The 23980-nt window shown below is 45.3% G+C and overlaps 2 protein-coding genes across 5 annotated transcripts in view; one reads left to right on the forward strand and one right to left on the reverse strand.

Moving 5' to 3' along the window:
* The window catches only part of WWP2 (WW domain containing E3 ubiquitin protein ligase 2), a 214490-nt gene that overhangs the window by 106038 nt on the left and 84472 nt on the right, over window positions 1-23980 (forward strand). For all 4 annotated transcript variants that reach the window (XM_065537107.2, XM_065537108.2, XM_065537109.2 and 1 more), the window contains exons 5-6: window positions 6169-6306; window positions 8082-8178. In XM_065537107.2, coding sequence (XP_065393179.1) covers window positions 6169-6306; window positions 8082-8178 — 235 coding nt within the window. The remainder of the gene's footprint in view (window positions 1-6168; window positions 6307-8081; window positions 8179-23980) is intronic.
* LOC135968838 (protein-L-isoaspartate(D-aspartate) O-methyltransferase) lies at window positions 10721-11717 on the reverse strand. The gene has a single exon (XM_065537110.2). It carries the CDS (start codon window positions 11580-11582, stop codon window positions 10899-10901), a length of 684 nt encoding a protein of 227 aa, XP_065393182.1. The 5' UTR covers window positions 11583-11717; the 3' UTR covers window positions 10721-10898.

A 23980-nucleotide genomic window follows, 5' to 3' on the forward strand; every position in this document is an offset into this window, starting at 1 on the left:
CTGCCATTCCCCAGACATGCTAGGCATGCTCTCATCTAGCACCTCTGGGCTTGCTTTTCCCTCTGCCTAGAATATTCTTCCTCCAGATACCCACGTGGCTTCCCCTATCCTTTACTCTTTGCTCAATTGTCACCTTCCCAGGGAGGTTTTTCTTCTCTACCCCACATCCTCTCCCAGCTTAGCATTCTTCATCCCCCTTCTTTTATTTTTTCCTATTGCACCTGCCACCACCTTCTTTTTAAATTTTTTTTATTTCATTAAAAATTTTTTTTTTTAGTTTTTTTTTTTTTTTTTTTTGAGACGGAGTTTTGCTCTTGTTGCCCAGGCTGTAGTGAATGGCACAATCTCGGCTCACCACAACCTCTGCTTCCCGGGTTCAAGCGATTCTCCTGCCTCAGCCTCCCGAGTAGTTGGGATTACAGGTGCCCGCCACCACACCCAGCTCATTTTTCTGTACTTTTAGTAGAGATGGGGTTTCACCATGTTGGCCAGGCTGGTCTCAAACTCCTGACCTCAAATGATCCGCCTGCCTCGGCCTCCCAAAGTCCTGGGATTACAGGCATGAGCCATGGCGCCCAGCCTGCACTTGCCACCTTCTAACAGATTATGCAATTTACTTTTTTTTTTTTAAAGAAGAAAAGAAAAGACATTGCTTATTGTCTGTTTCTTCCAAGTAGAATGTAAATGCTTTTTGCCTATCTTGTTCCTGTTGAATCACAGTAACTAAAATAGTAGGTACTCAAGGCACAGATGTGAACAGCACGAATGCAGATAGAACAGGGCCTGATGAGCTTGAGAGGAGCTGGTGAGCTTCCTATATGCTAAATCAGATTCCAGTTATGGAAATGGACTCACTAAACCTACTTTTTCATGGGTTTCTTGATTTTGAGCAATGCCTCTAAAGGCAGCAGGAAGACATACTGGAAGAGAAAGGGCCTCTGTAGAACCGTCTGCACAGCTGTAGTGAAAACAGAGGGCCCCAGAGGTGAGGTGGCTAAGACTGCTATTTATAACTAAGGTTCTAGTATATGTTTTCCAGCCACACTTACGCCTTCCAGCCTCCCCTGTATGCACGAATCTGTCACTCAATTAGCTAACGGTTTCTTTAGTCCCATTGTATATTATAGGGCTCCTCTGGCTCAATTTTTTAAAAAAGTGAATAATGAGGTGTTCTGTTCTCTGAAGTTTAATTTTTTAAATAACCTTGCCAATTAAAAAAAAAAAACCTTTCCCCAATGTTTAATTATGAAATTTGCAAACATACAGAAGAATTGAAAGAGTGATACAGTGAACACCCAAATGCCATCCACCTATTTCTGGCACTTGTTAACATTTTTTTTGCCAAATTTGTTTTGTCTATATGTTATTATAGTGTATGGCTGGGTGTATTTTTTTTCCTGAGCCGTTTGAAGGTAAATTGCAGATATCGTGACACTTTACTCCCCAAAACTTCACCCTATTCTTCTAAAAAGTCACTTGAAAATAAATGCGTGTATCATTCTCATCTACTCTTGCATCTCCCAGGAATGAGACATTCTCATATAAAACCAAAGTGAATTTTTTTTTTTTTTTTGAGACGGAGTCTTGCTCTGTTGCCCAGGCTGGAGTACAGTGGTGTGATCTCGGCTCACTGCAAGCTCTGCCTCCTGGGTTCACGCCATTCTCCCGCCTCAGCCTCCCAAGTAGCTGGGATTACAGGCGCCCGCCACCACGCCTGGCTAACTTTTTGAATTTTTGGTAGAGATGGGGTTTCACCGTATTAGCCAGGATGGTCTCGATCTCCTGACCTCGTGATCTGCCAGTCTCGGCCTCCCAAAGTGCTGGGATTACAGGCGTGAGCCACCACGCGCAGCCTTTTTTTTATTTTTGAGACAGAGCCTTGCTCTGTTGCCCAGGCTGGAATGTAGTGGCACGATCCTGGCTCACTGCAACCTCCGCCTGCAGGGTTTAAGTGATTCTCCTGCCTCAGCCTCCCAAGTAGTTGGGATTACAGATGCGTGTCACCACGCCTGGCTAATTTTTGTATTTTTAGTAGAGATGGGGTTTCACCATGTTGGCCAGGCTGATTTCGAACTCCTGAGCTCAGGTGATCCACCCACCTCGGCCTCCCAAAGTGCTGGGATTACAGATGTGAGCCACTATGCCTGTCTGTAAAACCATAGTACTGCTATTAAACCTAAGAACTTTAACAATTATTTCAAACATCATCTAATATTCAGTCTGTATGCAAATTTCTCCACATATCCCAAGAATATAGCTTTTTCAAACCAAGGTTTAGTCAAAAATTCGTGCATGGCATTTGTTGGTTTTCTTTAAATCTAGAGGAGTCTCCATCCTGCCTCTTTTTTTTTTTCTTTAAATGAATTTAATGACATTGACTTTTTCAGGAGTCTGGGACAGTTGTCGTATGGATGTCCCACATTCTGGCGTCTGATTGCTTCCTCATGGTATCGTTTGACGTTTCTCCATCCCCCTCTTTCACATGAAGCCTGTGGCTTCAGGTTGCCTTGCTCTCGGTGACAGTAAATTAGATCACTTGGTTATCATGGTGATAGCCAGAGGTCTCAAATAGAACAGAGGAGGGTTATGTTCTCAAAAGTTTAGTTTAAAGAAAAAAGGCCCTCCCCCTCCCTATTGGCTATTTAAATTAAAATTAAATTTATTTTTTGAGACAGGGTCTCACTCTGTCACCCAGGCTGGAGTGCAGTGGCGCAGTCTTCGCTCCCTGCAGTGTCTGCCCCAACCCAGGCTCAAGCAATCCTCCCACCTCAGCCTCCCGGGTAGTGGGGACCGCAGGTACACCCCACCAGGCCTGGCTAATTTTTTGTATTTTTAATAGAGACAGGGTCTCACCATGTTGCCCAGGATGGTCTCGAACTCCTGAGCTTAAGCGACCCACCCATCTCAGCCCATCTCAGCCTCCCAAAAGGCTGGGATTACAGGCATGATCCACCATGCCCAGTCCTATTTTATGTTTTTGAGACAGAGTCTCATTCTGGTTGCTTAGGTTGGAGTACAGTGGCGTGATTTTGGCTCACTGCAGCCTCGACCTCCTGTGCTCAGGTGATTCTCCCACCTCAGCCTCCTCAGTATCTGGGCTACAGTAGCTTACCACCACATCCAGCTAATTTTTGGTATTTTTATTGGAGATGGGGTTTTGCCATCTTGCCCAGGCTGGTCTTGAACTCCTGGACTCAAGCAATCCACCCTCCTTGGCCTCCCAAAGTGCTGGGATTAACAGGCATGAGCCATTGAGCTTGGCTGGCTCCTTTTAATTAACTTTTTTGTAGTGACAAAGTCTCACTGTGTTACTCATGCTTGTCTTGAACTCCTGGCCTCAAGTGACCGTCCTACCTCAGCCTCCCAAAGTGCTGGGATTATAGGCATAAGCCGCCGCACCCAGCCCATTGACACTTTTTGAAGGCAAAGTGTGTCTCAATGTGTTGTATGGTGGCTTCTGAGCCTTCAAATATATAATGATTCCACTGGAGACAATGAGTAGATAAACTAGATAGAAGAGCTAACTTGGATCCTTGGGACGAGACCATGGAGAGGAAAATGCAGGCTATCTCTCTGGCTTCTGTCCAAGGCCATGGCACTGTGACTGTCACAGGGGTAGAAATGAGCAGCGAGAGGCCTTGGGTTCCTCCACTCTCCTGTTGAACATTATCAGTCCTCCAGGAAGGAGGCAAAAAAGTGTCCACACTCCATTTATGAAATGACGACCTTTGAGGTATCAGGACAGGAATCAAGGAGCCCTTCTGGAATGCTCATCCCTCAGCACACTTCCAACAGTGGTCTGTGTACTGGAGCCAGAAGGCTGGGCGCCTTTAGGAGATGACCTGAAAACAAGATAAAAAGACAGTTTGTCTGCGTGATGGGTCTGTGGCTTACCTTGGAAGATTCTGTGGTCACAGCCCAAAAAAGTCTCAGAAGGACCAGAAGGATCAAGAGAAGAATGACTAAAATGAATGAAGGCTACGGTGCAGTGGCTCACTCCTGTAATCCCAGCACTTTGGGAGGCCGAGGTGGGAGGATTGCTTGAGGCCAGGAGTTAGAGACCAGCCTGGGCAACATAGTGAACCACGTCTCTATAAAAAAAAATTTAAAAATAAAACAAAAAACAAATACGGTGAATGAGAAATTAGACCAAGAGGAATTAGGACTCTTCAGCCTAAAAACAGGAAAGTCAACAGGAAGATGATAAAAATGACAGCTTATTAGGAGCTCAGTAGGTGCCATTTACTTCTTTGCAAGAGTCCTCTGAAAAAGGTGCCATGATTTCCCCTGTTTTGCAAGTAGGGAGACCGATGCTCAGTTTAGGTCATTTGCTTCTTGCTGCACAGCTCTCAGGGACTGTGAATTAAACTCAGAGTGCTTGACCACACCCCCTCTTAACCCATGTGCTTAATATCCCTACTGCCAGAGACTTAGGCACTGGATCTTGGCATAATGGAGTAGGGAAACCCTCCTTGACTTAAAAAAAAAAAAGCCCACAATAATCAACATTTATGATCACACAGTTTCAGGGGGCTAGATTTGGCAGCAGCTTAGCTGGGCAGCCTGGCCTGGGATCTCTCCCGAGGCTGCATTCAGGATGTGAACTAAGCTGTAGGGTTAGGCTCTGCTGGGGCTGGAGCAGGTGCTTCCCAAGTGGCCACTCCCAGGGATGACAAGTGGTGGCTGGGGGTTGAAAGGTCTCAGTTCCTTTCCATACTCCTTGGCTTTTGAAGGAACTCATTTCCTTTGGAAACTACAAGTGTTATTTTATAGAAACATTTAGTACTCACCAAGGCCCTTAGTGGAACTGGCTGAAAATAGCAGCAGACTCACTCAAAAAAGAGTTGGAGAGATCCATGGCAGGGAAGAGAGATTAAGGGAAGGTAGAGCGCTTAGGAGAGCTTGAAAACCAAAGGGTAACTGGTTTCTATCTTATTATAATAGATCCTTGAATTGATCTAGAATTTTCTGCTAAGTTCTTAAAGGGTTGTATCTGTAGAGGGATTTAGAGCTGTCTTTTTTGCGGGGGTGGAGGAAAGGGGGGTTATCTGTAGAAAATGCTCAAATTTACCTTAGTGTGCTTATGGAGACATTTATACATACTCTACCTTGTTCTAGAAAACAGGTAAGATAGCTTATTATCGTGCAGTAGCAACTAAGAAATAAAACAAGGTGTTGGACTGGGTGGGGTGGGTGGGGAGGGAGGTTCAGATACGTGGCACTTGCCTGGTCTGGTTTTGTAAGGTGTGGTGTGGACAGACCCTGTGGAAATCCTCATAAAGGCTGATTCCCTTTTGGTAATTATTTAACAGCCCTGAACTAAAGGCCGTAACTCCTGGCTGGACTGAACTGAAGGGAACTGAAGTATTCAGTGTGGACTAAACACTTAACTAGACAGAAGCTATTCAGCACAGCCAAGTTCAGTAGCAGGGTGGAGGGTGTGTGTGCAGCAGTTTCTAGCCTGCCTAGGGCTTGGTGCTTCTGCCTCCAGTCAGTTTGTTCTGTTTTTTTTTGCTACAGTCACCCACAGGACTGAATCTACCTGGTATCCTTGGGGACAGGGTGCTCTGGGCCACTTCTCACCTCTCTCTCCTTCAGTCAGTGATGGGGCCGATTAGCCTGCATTGAAGTTTCATTGTTGTAACTTTTTTCCCTTATTTCAAGGCAATACATTTTCAGGATTGAAAATTTAAAAAAACAACAATATGTTTTAGCACAAATAAGAAAAGAATAAGCCCCTGCAATCCCTCTCCAGATGGAGATGTCTCCTGTTGACAGTTCCTTAGGGTCTCTTTGGTTTCTATGGGCAGGGGGATATTACTTGCAACTATTTCTTCATCTGTACACCATCAGTATCCCTGTGGTTTTCTCACAGTCCTGCAAGTGTAAACAAACTAATACATCAGTAATGTGGAAATTATGTTGCTGATCTGGTGATATGAAATGTTTAGAAAGAGTACACCTTCCCCTCCAACCTGATACAACAGTGATTTCATTAGACATATTCCTTCCCACTCTTTGTTCCATGCGACGAGGCAAAATTTGAAGATGCGGGGAAAGCATTCTCAGGGAAGCCAGCGAAGGTGAAATGGGAGCTTCTAATTTAGAGAATCTTAACTTGGGGTGCATTTGCTTTAGCCCATCCATGTTGCCTTTTGTACCCCACAGTGGAGAACACGCAGCTGACCCTGAACCTGCAGACGGAGAACAAAGGCAGTGTTGTCTCAGGCGGAGAGCTGACAATTTTCCTGGACGGGCCGACTGTTGATCTGGGAAGTGTGCCTAATGGCAGTGCTGTGACAGATGGTGAGTGCCGCCCTGCTCCTCAGGGCTGTGCCGGGACGGGGTGGGGCTGGGCAGGGGCCAGGAGGTGCTGAGAGCTTGGTTCTCTACTAGGCATCTTGGTTTGATTACCACTCAGCCTGGCCCATAGCTAGCCCCGACTCTTCTTAGCACCGTGGATCAATATCACGACATGAATTTTCAAGGGCCACTTTCTGATCAAGGGCCACAGTAAATGTCCAGTCTCTGTAAATTGTGTAATTGTTTGGTTTGATAGCAGAGAAAAACATCTTTCATCCCATGTGGACTTTGGAAAATGAAATATCTTTATCAAATGTGACTTTGGCCCATTTTCCTTCCCAATACAGTTACACTTTTTGGGGAGGTTGAGGGTGTTTTTATGAGGAGTTGGGAAGGGGACCCTGTGTTTTCCTAGAGATACACACTAGCAAAATACAGACAGAGCTGGGAATTTGGAGAGTGTCCCCTTCTCTGTCCCGAATATTGGTAGTTTGTTTCTTTTGATCTAGTCTGAAATTAGTCACCTTTGGATCTAGTAGGAAATTATTTCATGAATAATTCTGAGGTCTGAAATGGGTTGGGTTTCTCCATTAATTTTTCCCATTAAATGTTTTCTTAGATGTGATGTAATCATGGCACTTTCCAGGCACCAAGTAGGATTTCTGTAGCTTCAAAGGGGTGCAGTTTGAATTCCAATTCAAGGGCAGTTGGTTGGAATCTCAGTGGCTGGATGGGCCTTGACTGTGGAGAAAAATCCAACTGCACTGATCAGTGCTTGGGGTGCTTTGGTGCTTGGAGAAAAACATGCGTCATTCACTCGTTCAACACATATATACATAATTGTATCCCTGGTATGCACTAGGTCTTAGACCAGGTGCCAGCCGGATGGCAATGGGCCAAATTCACATGGTCTCCACTGCTTGAGGTTTACAGTCTACTTGATGAGGGCAGGGGAAGTTAGACATCAAATGAGTAAACACACAGGTAATTACATAGCTGTGATTGTGACAAAAGCTATCAGTGAAAACCACAGGGTGGCATGAGATTCCTGTACTTTGTTGGGGGAGATCTCATCTAAATTGAGGGATCAGGGACGGTTTCTCTGAGGAAGCTGAGACCTGGAGGACAAGGAGTTTAGACAGGCCATGGTGGGGGTGTGGGGTGAAGGGGTGGCTTGGCCTGTGATGGGAACAGAGGCAGTCAGTGTGGTTGGATTATTAGGAGCAAGAAGGAGAGAGAATGGAGGAGGTGAGGTCGGAGAAACAGGTCAACTCAGATCGTGCAGCCTTGAAGCCCTTGGTAGGGATTTTGAACCTCATCTTGAGAAACAGAAAGTTGTTGAAGGGTTTCTAGCAGAAGACTATGATGATCTGATTTGGCTTTGTAAAAGCTCTCTGGGTGTGTTATGGAGAAATGCCCCCGATTCCTGGCCCCTACTTTGCACGGTTAGCGTTTGTTCTCTATCTCATGTTTTTGAGGCTGAGATTCATTTAATGGATAAGGCAATTTGCTTGTAAGTGCCTTGGATGCTCTTGAATGTCTTGGAGAAGAGAAGCTGTTTCCAAGGTTTGAGCCCCACTGCTCCATGGCATGGATTGGATCCTGTGTGATCGTCCCTGTTCCTCTCCTTCTGGTGGCTGCAGCTTGCTGGATGTCCGTATCCTGTGGTGGTGGCAACTCTAACACACAGAGGGAGTTCTGTTCCTAGCTGTCAAATCTCGAACATGAGTTGAGCTCCTCAATGCTTCTGTCTTTTCTTGTGATTGATTCCTTTCTAGGATCACAGCCACCTTCGAGAGACTCCAGTGGAACAGCGGTAGCTCCAGAGAACCGGCACCAGCTCCCCAGCACAAACTGCTTTGGTGGAAGATCCCGGTAAGACCCCCCTTGGCTATGAGAAAGAGCTGAGAAGATGCTTAGAGCTATTGAAAACATGTTGGGACATGGCGGGGAACATTTTATGGTAGAAACTGTTGGACATTTCCAGAGATCTTGTAACTGACTCAGTGGTGAAGGAGGCTAATAGAGGAGTCCAGAACTCAGGATCCTTTTTTTTTTTTTTTAAATTGAATTTAGATTTTTAATTTTTGTTTTTATTTTAGATTCAGGGGGTACATGAACAGGTTTGTTACATGGGTATATTACATGATGTTGAGGTTTGGGCTTCTAATGATCCCATTGCCCAGATAGTGAACATAGTACCTGATTGGTAGTTTTTCAATCCTTGCTCCTCTCTCCTTGTTCTTGGAGTCCCCAGTGTTTATTATTTATATCTTTGTGTTCATGTTTACCCAATGTTTAGCTCCCACTTATAAATGAGAACATGTGGTATTTGGTTTTCTGTTTCAGCATTAATTTGCTTAGGATAATGGCCTCCAGCCTCCGGCTATATTCATGTCGCTGCAAAGGACATGACGTGATTTCATTCTTTTGTTTTGTTTTTTGATATGGGGTCTTGCTCTGTTGCCCAGGCTGGAGTGCTGTGGCACCATCACGGCTCACGGCAGGCTTGACCTCCTGGGCTCAAGATGCAGACCCACCTCAGCATCCTAAGTAGCTGAGACCACAGGCATGTGCCACCACGCCTAGCTAATTTTTAAATTTTTCTAGAGATGGGATTTTACCATGTTGCCCAGGCTGGTCTCAAACTCCTGGACTCAACTGATTCTCCTGTCTTGGCCTCCCCAAGTGCTAAGGTTATAGGCATAAGCCACTGTGCTATAATCTAGCATAAGCTAAGATTATAGGCTTACTTTTTATTCATTTTTTATGGCTGTGAAAGAATTCAGGATTCTTAGAAGGGTCAGAGGCTCCTTGACGAAGACTGGGACTAGCTAAGTAGGTTATTGGATCAAAGGAACCGTCGAACAGGAAACTCGACTGCTCTTTTGTATGTCAGGTGCTGCTGCCACAGTTATTCTTCCAGGACACACTTAGAAATGCTTAGAGCAATGGTTCTTTGTGAGATTTTCTGTCGTGCATTCTGCTTTAGGGGGTGGCCCAGGGTTCCCTTGGAGTGTTGGTTAAGACCTCCTACAGGCCGGGCGCGGTGGCTCAAGCCTGTAATCCCAGCACTTTGGGAGGCCGAGGCAGAAGGATCACGAGGTCAGGAGATTGAGACCATCCTGGCTAACACGGTGAAACCCCGTCTCTACTAAAAATACAAAAAATTAGCCGGACGTGGTGGCGGGCGCCTGTAGTCCCAGCTACTCGGGAGGCTGAGGCAGGAGAATGGCATGAACCCGGGAGGCGGAGCTTGCAGTGAGCAGAGATCATGCCACTGCACTCCAGCCTGGGCGACAGAGCGAGACTCCATCTCAAAAAAAAAAAAAAAAAAAAAAAAAGACCTCCTACACTTAGAGTCCAAATATTATACTTGTTATACATTTTACAAATGACATAATTTAATTTACCGAAATTCCCATTTTATACCTGTGTTAGTGGTGCAAACTCATTTCCATGGTAACTGAACATCTAGGCAGGAAAATAACTCTAAGTATAGAGAGACGAGGGAGAGGGTTGGCACCTTTGTTTATTGTTTATTGCATGTGCAAAATCACCAGATATTTAAAGGACATTTTGAGGAAAATAATCTTAAAAGTACAAACTACAAATATGTTTGTAAATCTTTATTACCTGCAGAGAGTAGGTAAGTAACTGGCAGTAAAAATCTTCCTAAATGAGGCCAGGCACAGTGGCTCATGCCTGTAATTCCAGCTCTTTTGGAAGATCAAGGTGGGAGGATCACTTGAGGCCAGGAGTTCCAAGACCAGCCTGGGCAACATAGGGAGACTCGGTCTCTATAAAAGATAGAAAAATGAGCTGGGCGTGGTAGTGTGTGCCTGTAGTCCCAGCTACTTGGGAGGCTGAGGTAGGAGGATTGCTTGAGCCCAAGAGTTTGAGGCTGCAGCTGCACTGAGCTAGCAACAAGGCACTACACTATAGCCTCGGTAACAGAGTGAGACTATGTTTGGTTAAAAAAAAAAACCAAAAAACCAAAAAACTTCCCAAACAGATCCCAGGGAGGGGGAATAATGCTTTGAGAAATGGAATATGATTTTAGCCAATACCCGCAGCATCTTAAAAGATCCCTCTGAGGACAGCCGTCAGCTTCTCCTGATTTGATTGTTTTATGGGCTTATGAGGTTGCAGTGACTGGCAGGTGGCGGGAGCAAGACAAGATGTACATTCGGATCTTTTTTCCGTACCCTTATTAGAAGCAGAGATGCCATTTCCCCATTCTCTTTTTTCCAAGTCACTGTAAAGGCGTTGCCTCGCTCCCGAAGACCAGTCATGTTTTCTGTGTCTCCGTAGGTGACTTACAATAGTTGGGTCTCACGGGGTGACAAATGACAGTGTAATTGGCAAATCTTTTGTCAACAAAGCCATGATGGGCACCTGGAACTGGAGGAAACAGTTTCTTTTTTTTTTTTTTTTTTTTTTTTTCATTTTTCACATTTTTAATGTAATGAATTTCTGATGTTATAATGGAGGAGCATAAAGGTGACAACCAAAACAGCTCTTGTAATCTAATGTCTTAAAATCCACACCCTTTCACCTTGCATGTGTGGAAGAAGAAAGAGCAGAAGATAAAATCACTTCCACCTGGACCACTGCTTTTCTTTATCTGTTAAAGGCACGTATATCACCCCCATCAGAGGCTTCATTTTGACGCTGCCATCTTGTAGCTTGTCATACTGCTCCAACATTTGGTTTCCACCTGCAGGACCAACTGGCAATATCAATCTTCCTCCAGGCTTTAACTGGTCTATTAGTGCCTGGGGTACAACAGGGGCTGCAGCTCCTACATGAATGGCGTCATAAGGGGCTTCTTCAGCATATCCCATTCTTCCATCCCCCACAACAAGCTGTACTCTCCCTGAAGACAGAAGTGTTGGATCGTCCTTCCTGACATTATTTATTGAGTCATCTACTAGCTCTTTAATGTGATCAATTCCTATGACTTTTCCAGTACATCCAACCATACGTGCAAAACATGCAGTAAGGATTCCACTTCCAGATCCTACATCAAGAGCTTTAGCTCCTTCATGCAACTGATCAAATAGAAGTTCTAGTGCATATGCATGCATGTGTGGAGCACTGATTGTTGCTTGGAAACCTATTGATTGTGGAGAATCCATGTAAGGGTTACATTTTGCATAGTGAGAGCGGTCTGTAGCTAGCATCACTTCAAATACTTTATCTGTCTTGATGATTCCGTTTTTGCGGAGATTGTGGATTAGCTCCGAGTGGCTGGCGCCGCCGGATTTCCAGGCCATCGCTAAGCACACTCGGAGCAGGTACAGAACCACCTTCAGCGCAGCGACGGTGCCCAGCAGTTTTCCCAAGAGTGAGACCACCTCCCACACCGTCACCGCCCCGCTCGCGTCCCCGCTGTAGCTGCCGCTGTTACTGCCGTCGCCGGAAACAGTTTCTTAAGCTAGAACAGCAGTGGGCGAGGAATACTTGAACATTTCACTCTTTAGAGAGGGAAGAATACTTGAGTGAAATCATTCTTTAGAGAGTGATGCCTTCTCAGCTTTGGTGCTAGTAACTGCATCTTAGTCTTTTAGCTGAGTTGGAAAATTTGTCTCAGACACACCCATATCACTTAATTTGGGGCTCAAAGTCAGATTCAGCTCTTAACAAGTTTGTATCTAAATTCTTGACCTATTTACTGGTCTCTGAATTCCTCCAGTTCATCGACCTTGCAATTCAGAGATCCTGTTAAAACTTATTTGTTGTCATTGGTGTTGAGAATGACACCAGGTCATTGGTGTCGCAGCAACCAGGCTGCAACAGGAAATCGGATTCATTTTGGCCCATCACACGTGGTAGACATTCAGTGCTAGTTAGATGGTGAGCAAGGTACCTTCCAGATAGTGTAAGCCGTATCGGAGTCCTCTGCAGTCTGTTAGCTGCTGCAGGCTTTTACTACGTGTAGCGTCTGAGTTTTCCCGGGCCTCTGCCATTTAGGTAAGTATTCATTCTGCACTCACGTGGAACCTGTTGCCATTCAGCAGGAAACACTTTTGCAAATATTACCCAAAGACTGTCTCTTTGCCTCCTTAAAGCCCCCTTTCCACTCTGCTGTTGCAGGTATGAAGGTCACTGTACACACGTGCTTATGATTGTAGGTGGTGGCCGAGTAGTCTGTTGGATAACGGTGTAGGGCTTTGGAATCAGGAGATAACAGATCAAATCCTGGCCTGTCATTTACTTGCTATGTGATTTTGGATAAGTCACAAAACCTCTCAGATGCCCATTTTTTTTTTCAGGTGTAAAGTGGGGATATCACCTGCCTCACAGGGTTGTTGCAGGGTTATTGTGGGAATGAACTGAGATAAGGCATGTCAGTCAGAGGGCCTTACGCAACCAGAGCACTCGGTGGAAGTGGCAGTGGGTTTTCTTTGTGTCTGGAGACTGTCGTTTGTGCACACCTACCCCCCTCCCCGCTAAGCCTGGGAAGTGAGGCGTTACCGGTGCATTTACATCAAGGACTGTAGTTGAGAGGTGATGAATCAGACCTTTGGGATCAAGGGCAGTCCTTTGCTGTCCTTGCTTTCTGGGGGCAGAGAGAATGATGGGGCTTCTGCCTGCTGCCTCCCAGACTAAATATTTAGCTTTTGCTGTCTGAAGGGTAGGTTTTTCTTGGACTTGGGTGCTATTCACTGTGATCAAACAAAGGTGCTCTGACGTGCCCATGAAGGTGAAGACTGCAATGTCAAAGCAACCCTTTCCTCTCCTTTCCCCTGCTTGGTAAAGTGTAGAACTGGAACTGTGAAACGGTTTTGTCTGAGGGGTTCATTCCTCCAAGCTCATCCCACAGAGCACCATTTGCTTGCTAAGCAAGGTCTCACAGCTCCATTTCTTAGTAGGATCTTGCCTCCTCTTCAAGAATAATCAGATGAAGCCTGGGCACAGTGGCTCAAGCCTGTAATCTCAGCTCTTTTGGAGGCTGAGGCGGGCAGATCACTTGAGGTCAGGAGTTTGAGACCAGGCTGGCCAACATGGTGAAACCCTGTCTCTACTAAAAGTGCAAAAATTAGCTGGGCATGGTAGTGTGCACCTGTAATCCCAGCTACTCGGGAGGCTGAGGCAGGAGAATTGCCTGAACCTGGGAGGCGGAGCTCGCAGTGAGCCGAGATCGTGCCACTGCACTCCAGCCTGGGCGACAGAGTCAGACTCTGTCTTAAAAAAAAAAAAAAATTATCTGGTCTGGCACATGGAAGCCAACATGAGACTGCCACCAACAATTCATGTGGCATAAATTTGTTTGCCCACAGATTATGTTAATATGGAATCAGAGGTCTGATTGTGTAAAGAAAGAGTTTATATCATAAATTATCATATACTCCTATAATGGAATACTCTCTTATAGTAAAAATAGGTGAAAGATGGTTATATCCATATGGTAAAATCTTAGAAACATAATGTTGAATAAGAGAAGCAGGTCATAGAAAACAGTGTGTAGTATGATGTCATATGTAGAAAGATGAAAAATGCAAAGTCAAACAACACATGTTGTATGCGTACCTTCAGAGGCAGCAAAACTGTAAAAAATGGATGGGGCTGGGTGTGGTGGCTCATGCCTGTAATCCCAGCATTTTGGGAGGCCGAGGTGGGTGGGTCACTTGAGGTCAGGAATTCAAGATCAGCCTGGCCAACATGGCGAAACAACTTCTCTACTAAAAATATAAAAATTAGCTGGGCATGGTGGCGTGCACCTGTAATCCCAGCTATTTGGGAGGCTGAGGCAGGAGAATCACTTGAACCCGGGAGGTGGAGGTTGCAGTGAGCTGAGTTTGCACCACTGCACTCCAGCCTAAGTGACGGAGTGAGACTCTGCATCAAAAAAAAAAAAAAAAAAAAAAGGCCGGGCGCGGTGGCTCAAGCCTGTAATCCCAGCACTTTGGGAGGCCGAGATGGGCGGATCACGAGGTCAGGAGATCGAGACCATCCTGGCTAACACGGTGAAACCCCGTCTCTACTAAGAAATACAAAAAATAGCCGGGCGAGGTGGCAGCGCCTGTAGTCCCAGCTACTCGGGAGGCTGAGGCCGGAGAATGGCGTGAACCCGGGAGGCGGAGCTTGCAGTGAGCTGAGATCCGGCCACTGCACTCCAGCCTGGGCGACAGAGCGAGACTCCGTCTCAAAAAAAAAAAAAAAAAAAAAAGGGAATAATGACCCCTGAGTTCAGGAGGTGGTTATCTCGGGAGGAGGAAGACAGGTATAATGAGGAAAGAGTACAAAGAAAGTTTCTAAGGTACTGGTCATGTTGTTACTTTGCCTAGGTGGTGGGTCCCAAGTGTTCATTATTTTATTCTTCTTCAAACCAAATATATATTTAGAGTCTTGCTCTGTCACCCAGGCTAGAGTGCAATGGCACACTCACAGCTCACTGCAGCCTCAAAATCCTAGGCTCCAGTGATCCTCTTGCTTTAGCCTGCCAAGTAGCTGGCACTACAGTTGTGTGCCAGGCTCCACACCTGCTGCCAGCCTCTATTTATTTATTTATTTATTTATTTATTTGAGATGGAGTCTTGCTCTGTCACCCAGGCTGGAGTGCTGTGGCACAATCTCGGCTCACTACAAATTCCACCTCCTGGGGTCAAGCAATTCTTCTGTCTCGGCCTCCTGAGTAGCTGGGGCTACAGGCACATGCCACCATGCCTGACTAATTTTTGCATTTTTAGTAGAGACAGGTTTCACCATATTGGTCAGGCTGGTCTCAAACCCCTGACCTCAGGTGATCCATGCACCTCGGCCTCTCAAAGTGTTGGGATTACAAGCGTGAGCCACTGTGCCTGGCCTTTTTAATTTTTTAATTTATTTTTCTTAGTTTTTTTATTTTTTTGAGATGGAGTTTCACTCTCGTTGCCCAGGCTGGAGTGCAATGGTGCGATCTCAGCTCACCGCAACTTCTGCCTCCCAGGTTCAAGCTATTCTCCTGCCTCAGCCTCTCGAGTAGCTGCCTGGCTAATTTTGTATTTTTAGTAGAGATGGGGTTTCTCCATGTTGGTCAGGCGGGTCTTGAACTCCTGACCTCAGGTGATCTGCCCGCCTCGGCCTCTTAAAGTGCTGGGATTACAGGCGTGATCCACCGTGCCCGGCCAGGCTCTTTTTAATACCACATTCTTGCGGGTTCCCAACAGAGAGAACTCACTCACCCCCGTGAGAGGACATTAATTTTTTCATGAGGGATCCACTCCCATGACCCAAACACTAGGTCTCACCTCCCAACTCTGCCACATTGGGAATCAAATTTCAACATGAATTTTGGTGGGGACAAGCTGCATCCAAACCATAGCAGGGAGTCAAGTTGGAATGAAGCCCACAGGACTGTCTGTGAGTGGAGCTGCTCCTCCTAGCACCTCACGATTTCCTCTGGCTTGAATATCTGGTGCTTCTGTCTAGAATCTCAGTAAAATTTCCATAGTCATACAGGGAAATGGAACAACAACAACAACAACAAAAAAAAACGAGAAGAATGCATTTAATTTTCTTTTTGGTTCATAAAATTTTTCATTAATATGGATTAATGTAAAGGATCTTAGTAGAAGCTGTTGGCTGGGCACCATGGCTCAGCGCATGGACTGGGTTTAATCCCAGTACTTTGGGAGGCTGAGGCGGGTGGATCACCTGAGGTCGGGAGTTCGAGGCCAGCCTGACCAACATGGAGAAACCCTGTCTCTACTAAAAAAAAAAAAAAAAAAATACAAAATTAAACGGGCGTGGTGGTACCTGCCTGTAATCCCAGCTACTTGGGGGACTGAGGCAGGAGAATCACTTGAATCTAGGAGGCGGAGGTTGTGGTGAGCCCGGATCGCACCATTGCACTCCAGCCTGGGCAACAAGAGCGAAGCTGCATCTCAAAAAAAAAAAAAAAATAAAATAAAATAAAAAAGAAGCCGTCTACTATAGCTAGGTGCAATGGCTCATGCCTGTAATACCAGCACTTTGGGAGGCTGAGTTGGGAGGATTGCTTGAGCCCAGGAGTTTGAGGCTATAGCGAGCAAAGATGGAGCCCCTGCAATCCAGCCTGGGCAACGGAGCTAGATGCTGTCTCAAAAAAAAAAAGAAGCTATATTTAGAGGCTTGAACAATTTATTTTCCTTTCTTAACGTGTATATGTATTTAAGCTATTTTGTTTAAGAGTGCATGTGAACGCGCATGAGATAGAGTGTGTGTATATGTGTGTTTGTGTGTGCGTGTAGGGCTGGGGACCTTGAATTTGCCGGTGGCCATCATCAGCTGTCAGTGGTGGCCAATGCTGGTCACAATCTGCATTTTAACATGTCCTTCCCAGTGATTTTTTTACATGGAAAAGTTTCAGAGCCTCTTAGATAGTTTTCTTTCTCCCTCCTGTACTCTTCTTTTTTGCCCTGCTTTGATGAAAACATATCAGATTTATTGGCTCCCTTGCCTTGGCATTAAAGGCCTCTGAAGATGTAAAAGATCTGTAATCTCGGAGACTTATAAAGCCTAACCGTCTCTGGTGAGCTCTAAATAGACCATCAACTGTGTCTGCAGACAGCCTATCCCAGAAAGGAAAGAAAAATAAACTCACGCGGGTGTGAGTCCACTGTGAACACTTCAGGAAGTCCTGGGAGGGCCGGGAGAATTGGGAAGCAGAGCTAGCAGGGAGGAGGGGTGGAGGGTAGATGGGATCTGAGCCTTGGGCACTAGGCCATTCTCACAGTCATTGTCGGCTGGCGGTTGCTACCCCTCCTTCCACTGAGGTGACTAAAGGCTGCTTGATTGGGAGCTGCAGTTATTTAGAGATGTTGCCCTGTCAGCAGGAAAGCCCTCTCATGTAATAGCTTATGCTTAAAATCTGGCTATTGCCTCATTTCTGTAGCTGGGGAAGACAATGGAGTAAATCTTGTTTATTTATTTATTATTTATTTATTTATTTATTTATTTATTCATTCAATGATAATTAAGACATAGTCCATGCTTAAAGTCCCTGCTTATAGGCAGGGCTTTCTTCTGAGCAATTGGTAAATATGGAATAGTATTGAGACAGTGATCAGGCATCCCACTGCATTCTCCAAGCCAGACATTGAAAGGTAATCATGCCTGGGCATGGTGGCTGTGTGGGAAGCTGAGGCAGGAGGATTGCTTGAGACCAGGAGTTTGAGGCTGCAATGAGTTATGATCGTGCCACTGCACTCCAGCCTGGGCAACACAGGGAGACCCTGTCTCTTAAAAAAAAAAATCATGGGCCGGGCGCGGTGGCTCAAGCCTGTAATCCCAGCACTTTGGGAGGCTGAGACGGGCGGATCACGAGGTCAGGAGATCAAGACCATCCTGGCTAACCCGGTGAAACCCCGTCTCTACTAAAAAGTACAAAAAACCAGCCGGGCGAGGTGGCGGGCGCCTGTAGTCCCAGCTACTCGGGAGGCTGAGGCAGGAGAATGGCGTAAACCCGGGAGGCGGAGCTTGTAGTGAGCTGAGATCTGGCCACTGCACTCCAGCCTGGGCGACAGAGCGAGAATCCGTCTCAAAAAAAAAAAAAAAAATCATGGAGATTAATTACAAATTCATTTATACATTGGTTTATTAATTTTGCATCAATTAAAATGATACACGGTACCTTATCATACATTTATTTATTGAATAGGTATTTATTTGACATTTATTCTGTATGAGCCTAGAGAGATGTTTATAACGCCAGATGTGGTGTGCACCAGGAAACTGGTTATAAACTAGGAGTAAGGAAGACAAATCTCTGCTGTTGAAGGTAATATTCATTTGATATACATGAATGCGAGGCTCTGAGCTAGGTCGTGGTGATTAAAAGATGAAAAGTCAGGGTCCCTGACATCAGGGAGTGTCTCTAGTAGGAGACAGATGCATGGATGACACTTAGAGTCTAGTGTGATGGATCCGTGGTGATGGTATATACACATGCAAGAAGAATGTAGTGGGACATTACCTAGATCTGCCCGGGGGATTTGGGGAAGACCTCCCACACTTGAACTGTATTTTGAAGGAGTTTGCCTGACCAACGAAGTGGGGGTCAGGGATGTCACTGCAAGCAGAGGGTACAGCATGAGTGAAGGCAAGGAGGAGTAAGATAACTTGACATATTTGAGGAAACAAAAGTCATTTAGTAATGTTGACGTGTAAGATATTAGGGATGATAACATAGAAAACTAGAGTTTGCAGGTCAAATCCAGCCTGCCACCTGCTTTTTTGTTGGTGTTCTTGCTTGTTTGTTTGTTTTTGCTGGGTGAAATCTGCTGTGATTTTTTTTTTAGAGCACTTTTAGGTTACCCCAAACATACATACCCTCTTCCCCACTGTCAGCATCCCCCACCAGAGTGGTACATTTGTTAGAATGATGAGCCTACATTGACGCATCATTGTCACTCAAAGTCCATAATTTATGTTAGGGTTCACTCTTTAATTTTTTTCTTTTGGACAGAGTCTTGCTCTGTCATTCAACTGGCTGGAGTGCAGTGGCGCGATCTCAGCTTACTGCAACCTCTGCCTCCCAGGTTCAAGTGTCTCATGCCTCAGCCTCCTGAGTAGCTGGGATTACAAGCATGCATCACCATGCCCAGCTAATTTTTTTGTGTGTTTTTAGTAGAGATGGGGTTTCGCCATGTTGGCCAGGCTGGTCTTGAACTCTTGGACTCAAGTGATCCACGTGCTTTGGCACTGACATGTATCCACCATTACTGTGTCATACAGAGTAGTTTCACTCCCCTGTGCTTCGTCTATTCACCTCTCCCTCCTGTCCCCAGCCCCTTGTAACCACTGATTTTTTTATTGTCTGCATAGCTTTGTCATTTCCAGAATGTCATATAGTTGGCTCATAGAGTATATAGCCTTGTCAGATTGGCTTTTTTCACTTAGTAATTGAGATTTACATTTCTTTCACGTCTTCTCATGGCTTGATTTTTTGAGTACGGAATAATATTTCATTGTCTGCATGTACCACAGTTTATCCATTCACTTTTACATTCCTCCTTCACAGTTTATTCATTCATTTACTGAAGGACATCTTGGTTGCTTCTAGGTTTTGGCAATGATGAATAATAAAGCTGCCATAAACATCAATGTGCAGGTTTTTGTGCAGATAAAAGTTTTCAACTCGGTTGGCCACTGTGGCTCACGCCTGTAGTCCTAGCACTTTGGGAGGCCGAGGCGGGCAAATCGCAAGGTCAAGAGATCCAGACCATCCTGGTCAATATGGTGAAACCCCGTCTCTAGTAAAAATACAAAAAAAATTAGCTGGGCGTGGTGGTGTGCTCCTGTAGTCCCAGCTACTCGGGAGGCTGAGGCAGGAGGATAGCTTGAATCTGGGAGGTGGAGGTTGCAGTGAGCTGAGATCGTGCCACTGCATTCCACCTTGGCGACAGAGCAGCGAGACTCTATCTCAAACAAAACAAAACAAAGTTTTTAACTCACTTGCGTAAATACAAAGAAACATGATTGCTGGGTCATATGGTAAGAGTATGCTTAGTTTTGTAAGAAACTGCTAAAGTGTTTTCCAGAACGACTGCACCAGTTTGCATTGCCACCAGCAATGAGTGAGAGTTCCTGTTGCTCCACATCTTCACCAGTGTTTGATGTGGTCCGTTTTCTGGATTTTGGCTATTCTAATGGGTATCTAGTGATATCTCACTTTAATTTGCACTTCCTGGATGATATATGATGTGTAGAGTCTTTTTTTTTTTTTTTTTTTTTTTTGAGACAGAGCCTCACTCTGTTGTCCGGGCTGAGTACAATGGTGCAATCTCGGCTGCCTGCACCCTCCACCTCCCGGGTTCAAGTGATTCTCCTGCCTCAGCCTCCTGAGTAGCTGGGATTACAGGCACCTGCCACCATGCCCAGCTAATTTTTTTGTATTTTAAAGTAGAAACTGGGTTTCACCATGTTGGCCAGGTTGGTCTTGAACTCTTGACCTCAGGTGATCCGCCCATCTCGGCCTCCCAGAGTGCTGGGATTACAGGCATGAGCCACTTTGCCCGGCCTATGATATGGAGAGTCTTTTCATATGCTTATATTCCATCTGTATATCTTCTTTGGCAGGGTGTCTGTTCAGGTCCTTTGCCCATTTTAAAAATCTGGTTGTTCATTTTCTTATTGTTGAGTTTAAGCATTTTTTGTATATTTTGGATGGCAGTTCTTTATCAGATATATATTTTGCCAATATTTTCTCCCAGTCTGCGGCTTGTCTTCTCATTCTCTTTACCATCTGTTTTGGGAAATACAATTTTATTTTTATATGGCCGTACTCACTTATTTTCATATTGTCTGTGGCTACTTTCATGCTACGATGGCATGTTAAGTAGTTAGAACAGAGATCATATGGTCAACAAAACCTAAAACATTTATGATTTGGCTCTTTGCAGAAAGTTTGCCAGTCCCTGCTGTAGGAGATGGTTTGAAGGCAAGAGCAGTTCACAAAGGGCCTTTTGTGTTTTACTGAGGACTGTAGATTTTATTTTTTGGAGACAGGGAACCAGTGGATTTTGAGCTAAGGGTATGGTAATGCTATTTCTGCAGTGAATTATTCAGGAAAGTAGTCTAATGGATGAATTCAGAACTGTATCAGTTGGGGTTCATTGCAGGAAACAGAAACCACTCTAGGTATTTTAAGCAGAAAAAGGATTTAATATGGGGAATTAGATGCTTATAAAAGTCACTGGATGGGCTGGTGCAATAGGAGTGAGGGGTCTTCCTGAGGTCTTTGGTTTCAGGCTTACAGGCTTGCAGCTCCAGTTCACATGCCAAGAAATTGCTGCGCCCTTGTGACCACTTTACATGTATGAAGCGGGTGTCCAGGCGATGAGACATGGAGTCTGCTGGAGCCCCTGCCAGTCACCACCACCATAGGACAAATGGCTTCTGCCTTCCTTCTGCTTTCCAACTTTCCTGCAAGAACTTCTCATTGGTGCAACCTAAATCACACCCAGAGACTATCTGCAGGAGGGTCTGGAAGTCTTCTAGGCCCCGCAATGAGTCAGGGCGGGCATATAGGATAGAAGAGGGTGGGAACGTCTGACACAGTGGGGCTGAGACAAGACTCAGGGACTGATGAAGAGGACTCTTGAAGGAACTGGTGAGGTTGCAATTGATGACTAGTCTTGGGCAGTAGCGAATAGAGAGGAGACAAGAGAAATACCTAGGAGGTGTAATTAAGCAGGACTGCATGGCTGGCTAATGAGACAAGGTGAGCGTGGGGGGACTCCCAGATTCCTCTACTGTGCTGTCATTCATGAAGACAAGAGATGCAAGAGGTGGGGAGCTAATGAAGATGTCACTTCAAAACCACATCCGCCATGATGGTTGGCTTTGGTGTTCATCAGACTTTATGAAACGTTGGTACTGCCTGGCTCCGGGACAGAGTCATTTCTCTGAAAGTGCACCCATAGGAGGAGAAATGAAAACCTAACTGAAGAGACACAGAGCAAAACATTGTATTCCTGACAGTGAACCACAGGGGCACAATAAGGGCCGCCACAATTCAGGGCATGTGAGTGCTAGTTCTACTTGAACCAGATCTGTATCTGGATTCTACGACTTCTTGGTCCTAGAAAATCATGACTGAAAGGAGAAAAGTTTAGAGAGAAGCTAATAAAAAGAGTATGGGTCTTGGAGAAATGACTTTCTAGTCATGAGAGCTTGGCAGCTTGGCCACGTGCTGATGGAAGACTGGAACAGAACTACTGGCTGCAAATGCTTTGGACAGACGTGGATGGCAGGGAAAGAGGGGTGCTTCAGCCTTGGTGTTTGTGGCTGTGGTTTGATGAGATGAGGTTCGACTTTTCCTTTCGGATTCTGTTGGAACTGGATGGCTCCTTTTAAAGCGCCAAGGTCTGTGGAGGTGGTGATTTGGGGTTTGGTTTAGTGACTGCCTTTCTGATGGCATTTAAATAGCCTAAATAGAACGACTCGTTTCAAACGTCGAATCAATTCTGTATGTAGGCTTTTCTTTTTTTAAGTTTGTTTATTTTTGAGATGGAATATTGCTCTGTTGCCCAGGCTGGAGTGCAGTGGCACGATCTTGGCTCACCGCAACCTCTGCCTTCTGGGTTCAAGCGATTCTTTTGCCTCAGCCTCCTGGGTAGCTGTGACTACAGGCACCTGCCACCACGCCTGGATAATTTTTGTATTTTTCGTAGAGGCAAGGTTTCGCCAGTTTGGTCAGGCTGGTCTCGAACTCCTGACCTCAGGTGATCTGGCCGCCTTGGCCTCCCAAAGTGCTGGGATTGCAAGTGTGGGCCACCACTCTTGGCCTCTTTTCTTTTTTAAAATTTTGAGACGGAGTCTTGTACTGTCATCCAGGCTGGAGTGCAGTGGTGCAATCACGGCCCACTGCAGCCTCAACCTCCAAGGCTCAAGTGATCCTCCTGCCTCAGCCTCCCAAATAGCTGGGACTATAGGTGTGCACCACCATGGTAAGCTAATTTTTAAAATTCTTTTGTAGAGATAAGGTCTCCTCATGTTGTCCAGGCTAGTCTTGAACTCTGAACTCAAGCAATCCACCAGCCTTGGCCTTCCAAACTACTGGGATTACAGGCGTGAGCAGCTGAGCCCAGCCGGCTTTTCATTTTGTTTTAGATAAATATAGTAACAGAACTAAAATCTAGAATTTATATTCTGCTTCACATGTACTGGGTTTCATGAAGTTTTTCTTCACCCTTAACTTATTAAAAATATAGTGGAGGTATTTGTCTCAATATTCTTGGGGTCTGCCATCCTTATTTCTTAAGTATTTTTTAGTTCACTTCAGTCTGCCCTCTGCCTCTATCATTCTGCTGCAATGACAGTCACCAAAGCCCCCCGACCTGTCTGCCAGTTTAACATCGTGGACTAGTCCTCTCTAGAAACATTTTGTGCCTTGGTTTCTATAATAATGCAGAATCCCAGAATGTTCCTTTTTTCCCTTGGTTTTATTGATTTTTATTACTTAAAAAATGAGTTTGATTCATGCAAAAAATATATGTAAATGTATCATAGAAGAGCCGGTTGCAGTATTAAATAGGGCAGTCAAGAGATGTGTTGTTGAGAAGGTGACTTTTAAGCAAAGATTTGAAGGAGGCAAGGAATGTAACCATGAGGATATCTGGGGAAAGAGTGTTTGGGCAGAAGAATGGCTGTTGGGAAGGCCTTCAGTTAGGAATGTGCCTTTGGAATTGAGGGAACAGTGGAGAGGCCAGTCCCACTGGAGAGGAAGGGGAAGTGAAGTCACAGGAAGAGATGGGTAAAGGGTAGCGCCAGATCATTCTGATGAATTTCTGCTTTATGTATTTCAAGGTTATTTCATTGGATCTAGAGTACAATTTGACATACGTCTTACTGATGAATCGAACTTTTTGTCCTTATCTTGTCATTCTTTTTTTTAGTGCTTTTTCTCTTAAAATTTATTTGGTTTGAAGCCAGGCACAGTGGTATGTGCCTATAGTCCCAGCCACTGGGGAGGCTGAGCTGGGAGGATTGCTTGAGTCCAGGAGTTCGAGTCTAGCCTGGGCAACATAACAAGACTCCCATCTCTAAAAAACATGTATATTGAGGCCGGGCGCGGTGGCTCAAGCCTGTAATCCCAGCACTTTGGGAGGCCGAGACGGGCGGATCACGAGGTCAGGAGATCGAGACCATCCTGGCTAACATGGTGAAACCCCGTCTCTACTAAAAATACAAGAAAATTAGCCGGGCG

Source organism: Macaca fascicularis, chromosome 20 (genome assembly GCF_037993035.2).
Source record: "Macaca fascicularis isolate 582-1 chromosome 20, T2T-MFA8v1.1".
Lineage (NCBI taxonomy): Eukaryota > Metazoa > Chordata > Mammalia > Primates > Cercopithecidae > Macaca > Macaca fascicularis.